Genomic DNA, 10,975 nt, shown 5'->3' on the forward strand with positions numbered 1-10,975 from the left:
ACCAAGCCTGCATTTATTTGATCAAAAATACAGTAAAAATTGTAATATTTTAAAATATTATTTTGATTCAATATAATTCTTGTCTATTGTAATATATTTTAATTCATTCCTGTGATCAAAAGCAAAATTTTCAGCAGCCATTACATCAGTCACATGATCCTTCAGAAATCATTATAAAATGCTGATTTGCTGCTCAAGAAACATTTACTGTTATTATTCATGTTGAAAATGAGTACATATTTTTGTGTCATTCATTTTGTTTTAGGGTTAAAAAATAACAGCATTAATTCGACATAGAAATCTTTTGAAACATTATATATGTCTGTACTAGACTTTTGATCAATTTATATGTCCTTGCTCAATAAAAGTCAGCATTTCTATCAACAAATAAATAAATAAATAAATCTGACTGCCCCTGTCGTGACAGAAAAACAAATGTTTGCGTGTTAGTGTAAGTGTGCATGAGTTGGCAGCAAACAGCTGAGCCAGGGCCCACAAGTCACCTTTCTTTTCCAGATGGCTGCTGGAGAAATGGGCAGCACTTTGGTTAATAATGATGAGTAAATACAACAGCCTATCGTACGACACACACTCACAGAGAAGACAGAAGGGCGGCCTCATCCTCTTGTTGAGGTGTTATGAGGCCACATTCCAAAACCATCCGTTTCATAAACGCTGGCAAAATTACTTGGCTCAGTGTTTCCTTCTGATGCGGGCCTCAAATCACTATGACTGGCTCGGTCGGACTTTGATTCCTCTAACCAGGATCTGACAGGGATGGAAACTACAGAAGCAACACACACCATCAAAGTGTGGCCAGCAGCAGAAAGATAAAAGCATGCAAGAGCACACATACTCATACACACATGCACGCACTGACACATGGCTGCAAACCCAAATTTTGTGCACCCTTTCATATTAATAGAGCTCATAGGCTCTTTTTTATTTGTAAAAACATTTATGTTCCTATTTTTCTTATAAGGAATATTAAGTCTCAGACTGTCAGGGTTTGAGAACTGCACAATCATTTCATGCTCCCTGAAGAGCAATTAAAAGATCCAGATCTCTGCAATCTATGTTAAAATGCTAGTGGAGACTTTTCATGTTTACAGTACACTGACTTTCTAAAAGCACAAGAGGCACACATCCCATGATATTCCCATGTTAGAAAAAAAAGATAAAATTTTACATAAAATTGTGACACTCAAGATGAAACATAATTTGGAGTACGGCACATTTCAAGTATTCCTACATCACATCACTAACTCCTTCCAATGCTGTACGGCTCAAATCTACTGTTACGGACACACACAAACACAAAACACAAAACACACAGGGCATCATCATTAATCACTGCCATAGACTGGGGAATCTCCCACCACAATGTTACAGCCATGACTATTCATTCTGGAAAATTAACTACCTGTCAGACACATCCAATCAAGCAGCCATCTGAGGAACGAGAGGGCCGGACCATGAAGAGGCGGCTTGTACATGTGTTTGACTGAGCAGGTCTGACAGCACAATTAACCGGGTCTTAAACTACAACTGTGTGGGTCCTCACTGAAGGAGGGAGTTATTTATAATCAAAGGTGAAATACATCCAAGAAAAGTACATTCAACTTTTACTTCCTCCTATTTATATTAAACTCTTCATCTGCTACACTGGACACGGCTGGACTACTAATGTAGCTCCACATTGACTGTCCATGTCACACCTATCGGGGGAACCTGTTGGTATACTTTTAAGAATACTTTATATTATTATAAAAAAACATATATGTAACACAGTTCTTAGTCACGGGAAGAAGGAGGCGGGAACCGGCGGACGTTTAAATAAACTTTAATAAAATAAGCACAAAATAGCGCGGCAGCCCCTCGCGGACGACTGTCGCGCACAAACGAAACCAAAACACAAAATAAAATCCAGGCCTGGTCCTCTCTCGTCCAACACTGTAGTCACTCCTCCTTTATCCTTCCGGAGCTCCTCCGTGAGACTCGAGACCGGTGAGTGGGTGCAGGTGTCCCTCATTAGCAATCACTCCACCGGCCTCGCTCCGTTCCCATGGCTCTCGGCCCCGCCCCCACTCGTCACAAATAGTATTTTAAAATATTATTGTTTTTACCGTATTTTGATCCAATAAATTCAGCCTTCACTCTTAAAAATAAAGGTTCCAAAAGAGGGGTTTTCACAGCAATGCCATAGAAGAAAAGATCCCTTAAGTGAACAGTTCAATAAAGAATCATTTTAATAATCTAAAGGACCTTTTTCCACTAAAAGTGCCTTTTATGCAATGGAGAGGTTCTATGGATGGTGAAGGTTCTTCATGGAACTATCAATGTCAACAAAGAACCTTTATTTTTAAGAGTGTTGATGAGCATATGAGACTATATGTTTTATTACATCTTGCCTTTTAATAAAAAGTTAACTGCAGGTAAATTCTAGAAAGTTTACTGTAACTACTTTGATTAATAGAGCACATTTAAACTATTCCTACATCACTCCATTCCAATGCTGTACAGCTCAAATCTATTGTTACAGACACACACAGGCACACAAACACACAACACACAGGGCGTCATCATTAATCACTGCCATAGACTGGAGAATCTCACACCACAATGTTACAGCCAAGACTATTCAGTCTGGGAAATTAACTACCTGTCAGACACATCCAATCAAGCAACCATCTGAGGAACGAGAGGGCCGGATCTTGAACAGGCGGCTTGTACATGTGTTTGACTGAGCAGGTCTGACAGCACAATTAACCGGGTCTTAAACTACAACTGTGTGGGTCCTCACTGAAGGAGGGAGTTATTTATAATCAAAGGTGAAATACATCCAAGAAAAGTACATTCAACTTTTACTTCCTCCTATTTATATTAAACTCTTCATCTGCTACACTGGACACGGCTGGACTACTAATGTAGCTCCACATTGACTGTCCATGTCACACCTATCGGGGGAACCTGTGATTTAAACTCACCTTTTTATGCAGTCATTAGTTTTACCTGACTGGCTCCCAATAGTGCTTTACATCAAACAACTCACTGGCTCTATTGAAAGATTCCCAGATAACACTCCCCTGTGCGCTCCATTCTATACAGCATCATGGTATATTGCCCAAGAATCATTGATTCCTAATACACACACATACACAGACCCACTCGAATACACACATACTGTTTTCACACAACGGTTTGGTCAATAAATTTCAGTTTTTATTGCAGATCCTTTGCAGACTTCCAGGTTTGAATGTATTCAAAGATGCCACTTTGACTGGGCATTATTATTTTATGTGCCCAATCTAACACTACTGATACTGCACACGACCTTCACAAGTTTTCACTAGCTTATTCCCAGAGTGCATTATACTATGTTCTTGCCATCTATACATTATATACTGTATACTGTATAATGTATATACTCTATTTCTTTAACTGGGAATGCAGTCTAATTTAGCAGAGACGACAAATAAAAAATGCAATGTTGATTTAAATGTAGGGCTGTTCAACACACTTTGTCTATGGCAAGAAATTTAGTAAGATATGTTTTCTGTGGACTTAAACAATTTGCTTTGCTTGAGAAAACATAAAAATATACAATTAGGATTTTTTTTTTCATTTGATTTAGTCAAGGTTTGCGTAAAATACAATGTTTTTTGTTAAGATGTGGCAGCAACAGCACTTTTTTTTCTGCTTGGGCGAGCAACTGTCATGTGGAAGCTTTACTTCCTCATGAAATCATCCGCATACCAACAAACCAATGCAATAGAGCGCAGGGGAAAACGCTGCTGTGGATCTGCTCACCCGAATCCCTTCATAACTGGTACAGATTTGCATTGTTTTGCAAATATATCGTTTACACAGTTACATACATATTTTATTATCTTAAGCCTTATGTTACTCCTCAAATGACAAGGGAATTTATAGTATTGTTACTATTTAGCTGGTCCCCAAACTTTTTTTCTCAAATGCTTGGGTATACAGAGCACTCACAACTTATACGGACTAAACGCTCCTGATATATCAACGTTTAGAGATGAACGCCTATTCAGCATTCAGCAAATTAGTCATCCTGATTAATGACAACATTAGCACTGATACAGTAGTTTTGACATGCAAAGAGGTTAGCCAATCATAACTGAGATCATTTGCATATAGAAGTCTTACATTACTGCTACAGTTTCATTCTTAAGGTCAGACACTGTAAATAGTCATGTAAAACTACCTGTAAATAATGACCATTTTGGTGTAAGTAATCTTGACTAAGTGAACTTTTGGAGACAATAAAATACTATGATGTAATATGTAAGTATATTGTAAGGCAGTACAATAAATATATATATATTTTTCAAAATATATATATTTTGAAGCACAAATTAAACATTTAATGTAACTGATTTCAGTAAACCTCAGTAAAATTAGACATACCAAAGTAACTCAAATGAACCTAATGTAGTTAGCAATAGCACATATTAGCATGCTAAATGCAACTTTATTGCATCTAATATACAGGTATGCAACATACATCACAAGAAAAAAAATATCAAAAAGTAATTTCTCATTAAAAAAGCAACATCGATCCACCCTTCTTTGAGCACAGGCTCCAGTTTTAACCACATTAACTCCCCAAACTCCAACATGACAGAAACTTCTCAAATCCAACATAACGGAACATTAAACATTAAGTGCAAAAAAGTCTCTCCCTTTTCTCATCTTGCTCAAAAACACCTAAAATAATTACATCATTTTAAGATTTACTCCTCATGCAGAGCATACTGGGAACTTGAAATCCCATGCCCAGGTTCAGTTAATGCCAAAATCTATTCACATAGTCCCAACACAATTAAGGTGAGTAAACTTCCATTTAACACGTTTAAGCGGATTGCATGCAATTACAAGTGATGTGACAAAAACTTTAGGAATTGAAAGTGTTGCATTAGCTCATCTAATAAAGTGAATTAAACAAGCAGAAAAATGGTTCACAAAGAACAAATGTTAGAATAAAATATTAATATTATGCTAAAGATATATATATATATATATATGTATATATATATGTAAGAATTCTGTAAGAATTAATACTTTTTTTCAGGAAGTATGCATTAAATTGATCAAAAGTGACACGAAGACTTAGATTGTGTACAAAAAATCCCCAATAAACACTGTTCTTTTGAACTTTCTTAAAAACTGAAAGAAAATGTACCATGGTTTCCACAAAATACTAAGCAGCACAACTGTTTTCAGCATTGATAATAATAAGAAGCTATTTAAAACGTAATATTTAAGAAAATTACAGATTTTACTGTAATTTTGATCAAATAAATGCAGCCTTGCTGAGCATAAGAGACTTCTTTCAAAAATATTTAAAAAAATCTCACCAACCCCACCATACAGTATTGTTCTGAATATCATACAACCAAGTAAAGAGGATCCAAAGTTAACTTTTACCAAGCATCAAATGTGATGAATATTTAGAAAAGGTAAATAAAATAGCTTTACTGGCCAGTTGACTTTTTATGAAGTGTCACAGTAAATGGATTATTTTATTGTATTTATTTATTTTTTGCATCAAAAAACTTTGGTCTGTTTTTAAGTCACTTTTCACTTTTTTTTGCACTTTTTTCACCTTGTAGATGTTAAATTAAATAAATTTTGCCTTGGTCTAATTGTTTGTCTTTCAGTGTGCGGACAATTTTGTTTTTTTGATTTATAATTTTTTTTTAAATAAGCAATATTAGATCAATTACATTAAGGAAAAAAAGAAAAAAGAAAAAAAGGAAAAGAAAAAATGAGGAAAACAAATTTAAGGCTATTAGGAAGAAAAATGGCAGGGGAAAAAAACTCAAAATAAGCAACTACTCTGAAGACATTGTGTTTTGGATGTGTAGGAAGTGCTCTTCTTTGTACATGTACAAATGTCAAGTGCACATAGCTTCGAGGGATATCAAAACTGAAATATGATGAGTGAGAATTACATACTTTAATCAAGGTCAACTATCAAACACTCGTATATGCTCTTGAAGTTCTCAGAAGTTGGAAACTGATCCAGCTGTTTGTGACCAGATTGAAAGAACTTCAGGCGCTTTGATTTGAAGTTGATGTCAGAATGACCTTACTTGCCAACGTTCTCACAATTTGTGACAAAATCAGAAGAGATGTATTTACAGTCTGCACTTCAGACATATTGAGTTGTGTGGCTAGTAACTACAGACACAGACTGCTACTCAAGCAGGTTACATCAGAAAAACAGAGCAAACAAAGCCAACAGCAAGTCTGGAAACATGCAGAATCTGGGACCTCATGTCAGCAAGCAACTGCTTCACAATTTATTTATTTTAAATAAAGCTCTCCTGTAAGTATTTTAGAATGCACGAATGCATAACTAGTGTGCTTTCACCAATTGTAGCACTGCTCAATCATTAATAAAGATAAAAATGCTAATGTTTTCTATTTAGCATGTAAGAACATGATATAATGCAGCACAGTATAGCTATTCAGCATTTTGGCACTGCCGCTTGAGCTAAAGAGATTGTGTAATTTAGTCTATTATGCATTACATTTATTTTCTTTAACTATGTATTGTTGTGGCTATAGGCAGGCTGATGGGTTTCTGTATTAAATTAATTGGGAGAAAATGATCCAAACTGTACATAATGATGCAATATCCAAATTGGTGGTCATGATATAGGAAGAAAATTGCTTTTTTCACTCGAACTCTCTGGAGAAACAAAATATTTTCCAATCTTCCACACTCCTTATTACATTGTTCCTTATTTTATTACATAGTTCTTTTAAAAGCACACAGAGCATCAGTCTCCAAGGAAATAGAAAATTCATATCAAAATGGTTATCTTTCTAACCCACTACATTGTGATTGTGATCCAAGCAGATCCATTAGTGTGTACGTCATACATTATTTAGCTACAATGCCACACTTGTATACTTACTGTAACATTAATCCCCATCAGTTAAAATGATTTGTCATTCTGCTCATGTTTCAGAGATATTTTCACATGGTCAGCTAAGGTTTGATTGAATAATTGCAAAACTTTATTATATGCCTCAGATTCCATAGCATGCTGTTATTCTAAAAGTAAGTGAACTACTAAAATAATTTGTTGAAATTAGGACTCTGGGCTGAAGGTGATTGTGTGTAGGTTTTCATATAAGATGAAAAATCTCCACAATAGCAAAAGGTTTAGACAAAAATCAAAGAATGATTTGATAGCAAACTGGGGCCAACCAAGTTTTTTTTTTTTTTAATGTAGGATTTTTACAGAGCAGGTGATGAATCATGTATTGCCCTGCACTGTTCTAGTCAGGCCACAGAAAGAAGATACTCTGAAGCTGCAGTATGTAATTTCTGTATCTCAAGCATCACTAAATAATGACTGGTTTTACAAACACTCCCCCGTCTTTGATAAAGTTAACAGTTCAAAGTTAAGTTTTAAAGTGGAGGGACACTCTGACTGCAGGCTAAATATGTGCTTCATGAGGTGACATCTAAATTAGCTGGTTTTATTAGCTGGTTATTTAATGTGTGAATCAGCCAGACTACATTAGATTAGCCAACGGAAGTCATTTTAAGGATCATATCAAGTAGAAATAGCTCCTTAAGGTAATAACTGCACATATTCCATTTTCACAACATATCCAAAGTAATTTGCACATCTTCAGCTACAGTATGAACTGGGATAAGCTAAAACTTTTACTCATGAATATGAATGAAATGTTAGGCCCAACGTTGGATTATTGCAGTCTATGTAAACATATACAACGTTTTGATCATTTGCATATGACCAAAGCCTTTAATGATTTTAAGAGGGAGTTTTAGCTGAAGCACAGCTGTGTTTTTAACTGTGAAGAAATACACTGAAATTAGCAATTAAAAACATTCTTACGAATGTCGCCGGCATTAAATCAATCCCACAGTGAAAGCTGATTGCGTAAGTCTTTTGGGTCATTTAAAATTAGAGAATTTCATGTCTAAACAACCTCAACTTAATAGGCCTGTCAAACACAAATTACCATCTCTAGAAAAAAATCATACAATCCAGTCTTGTTAAGAAACAAGCTTCAGCAGATTTCGTCTCATGCGTAATCAAACATATCATAATTATATATGATATGATTGAATCTGAGCTCATATGTGACCGAGCTCCAGCTGGAGGCATTTGAAAGAAACCCAAAAAGACAAGAATTATAAAAAAAAAATATATAGAAATTTTAGAAATCAAAAAGTGGAACTCTTGTGAATAAAAAGTGTGCTTAACTGTATTCAATGTGCCCTTGCAGTGTACTTCAAATCTTGTGAATGGGTGCCGTAAGAACGGGAGTCCAAACTGCTGATAAAAACATCACAATAATCCACACGACTCCAGTCTAGTCTGCACTACTCCAGTCCATCAATTATTGTCAAATCAAGTCAAGTCTGCTTTATTGTCAATTCTTCCACATGCACAGCACATACACACAGAGAATTGAAATTGCGTTACTCTCAGACCCTTGGTGCATACAGATAACACTAACAGTAGAACATAAATACAGTGAAATACACTTCACATTGTCTTGTGAAGTGAAAAGCTGTGTGTTTGTAATAAACAAATCCATCAAGAAGTTTTTGATTTCAGGCTAAAATATGAGTCCTCTATCCATAATATTGCTTTCACCAGTGAAAAAAAATGGTCTTGTCTGAATCACAAGACAATGGTTTAAAGTTAAAACGCCTTAATAATGGATTTGTTTCATACAAACATGCAGCTTTTTGATTTACAAGACGTTAATTGATGGACTGGAGTGGTGTGGAGTAATTTTTAATTATTGTGATGTTTTTATCAGCTGTTTGGACTCTCATTCTGACGGCACCTATTCACTGGTGAGCAAGTGATGCAATGCTAAATTTCTCCAAATCTGTTCCAATGAAGAAACAAACTCGTCTACAAATTGAGTAAATTGTCAGCAAATTTCCAAATTTGTGTGAACTATTCATGAGTGTCCAAAACATTACATTCAGTTCACACTTACTGTATATGACTTCTGTAATAAGTACTCTTTTTGCTTAAGTATACTTCTTTTTCACAAGGGACAACACATGGCATCTTGCCAGCTTGTTGTAACATGCTGATATAGAAATAAAGAAACGGATCTCTATTAAACAAGCGTCAGAGTGAGAACAGACAGATGGAGGAGGACGGATGACTGAGGACTATCATTGAGATGCATTTTCTTTGAAAATAACTTTCCAACAGATCCGTTCAAGTTCAGATTGATTCTTGAAGCATTTTTTCCAATTCTAATAAGAATCCCGACATGATGAATAATTATCACCTCCATTAATCATTGGAAAAACCTCATTAGAAATGAATGAAATTTATTGTGTGCTTCATTTGAATCCTATCATATTGATTAAAAGTCAACATGACACACGGCACCTATTCACTGGTGAGCAAGTGATGCAATGCTAAATTTCTCCAAATCTGTTCCAATGAAGAAACAAACTCGTCTACAAATTGAGTAAATTGTCAGCAAATTTCCAAATTTGTGTGAACTATTCATGAGTGTCCAAAACATTACATTCAGTTCACACTTACTGTATATGACTTCTGTAATAAGTACTCTTTTTGCTTAAGTATACTTCTTTTTCACAAGGGACAACACATGGCATCTTGCCAGCTTGTTGTAACATGCTGATATAGAAATAAAGAAACGGATCTCTATTAAACAAGCGTCAGAGTGAGAACAGACAGATGGAGGAGGACGGATGACTGAGGACTATCATTGAGATGCATTTTCTTTGAAAATAACTTTCCAACAGATCCGTTCAAGTTCAGATTGATTCTTGAAGCATTTTTTCCAATTCTAATAAGAATCCCGACATGATGAATAATTATCACCTCCATTAATCATTGGAAAAACCTCATTAGAAATGAATGAAATTTATTGTGTGCTTCATTTGAATCCTATCATATTGATTAAAAGTCAACATGACACAACATGCTTTGGTTTGTTTGTTCATTCGAGTGAATCATTATGATTGAAGGAGGCAGGAACAATCACTCAGAGGACTGACCTTAACCACGTCTTCATCAGTGGACTGGCACTGCACAGCGTCTGACACGTCTGTAACCGTCCCGTCTGTGCCCACCGTCACCACCTTCACCGGCACCGCCACCGTCTTCCCGTTCAGCACTGCGGTGTTCAGGATCTCTGTTTCCTGCGAGCACAGACACAAGAAACATCTGAACGTTCTTACTGACTTCATTCCATCACTCTTTGATCGATTCAGTCCTTCCTTCCTTCATTTATGCCTCTATTCATTTTGTCTTTTTCTTTTTTAATGGTTGAATCATTCATTCATTCATTGATTTGTTCATTCTTGTTTTCTTATTCTTTCCATATTACAGTTGTTCATTTGTTGGTTTAGTCATTCCTTCCTTTTATTATTTCATTCTTTTTTAATCCTTCATTTACTCATATTCACCCATTCTTTCTTTCTTTCCTTCCATTCATTTGTTTGTTCCTTCACTCACTCCTTTTTTCTTTCCATCCACCCATCATTTATTCATTGGTTCAGCCCTATGCTTCATTCATCCTATTCCCTTCTTCTTTAATGATTTCATCCCTCCTTCCAAAATTTATTCTTTTATCTGTTCTTTCCTACCATAATTTATTCCTCCTCCTTTCCTCATTCCTTATTTTTATTATTCATTCACTCCTTCCTTCTTTCCATCCATCTGTCCTTTATTCATTGTTTCAGCAGGCCCGGTTCTACGGGGGTGCTAGAAGGTGCACCCTCAAATGAAATCAATAGCACCCTCAGTTAATGCTGTAATAATGGCATTTCATTGCAGATTTGGCAAACTATCCAGTGCGTTATGGTTTGCGCTCTGGAGATCGGTTTCTATTTCAACATCTTTTGCAGCGTTGAGCAATGTAGCCAATCACAGACATATCTGTTGATTTCTTGAAC

At 35.7% G+C, this 10,975-nt stretch overlaps 1 protein-coding gene across 1 annotated transcript in view; it reads right to left on the reverse strand.

Moving 5' to 3' along the window:
- The window catches only part of LOC107753136 (transmembrane protein 132C-like), a 186,302-nt gene that overhangs the window by 2,365 nt on the left and 172,962 nt on the right, over positions 1–10,975 (reverse strand). Inside the window, exon 5 of the mRNA XM_016569261.1 lies at positions 10,076–10,219. Coding sequence (XP_016424747.1) covers positions 10,076–10,219 — 144 coding nt within the window. The remainder of the gene's footprint in view (positions 1–10,075; positions 10,220–10,975) is intronic.

Source organism: Sinocyclocheilus rhinocerous, unplaced genomic scaffold (assembly GCF_001515625.1).
Source record: "Sinocyclocheilus rhinocerous isolate Xijiao unplaced genomic scaffold, SAMN03320098_v1.1 scaffold20, whole genome shotgun sequence".
NCBI lineage: Eukaryota > Metazoa > Chordata > Actinopteri > Cypriniformes > Cyprinidae > Sinocyclocheilus > Sinocyclocheilus rhinocerous.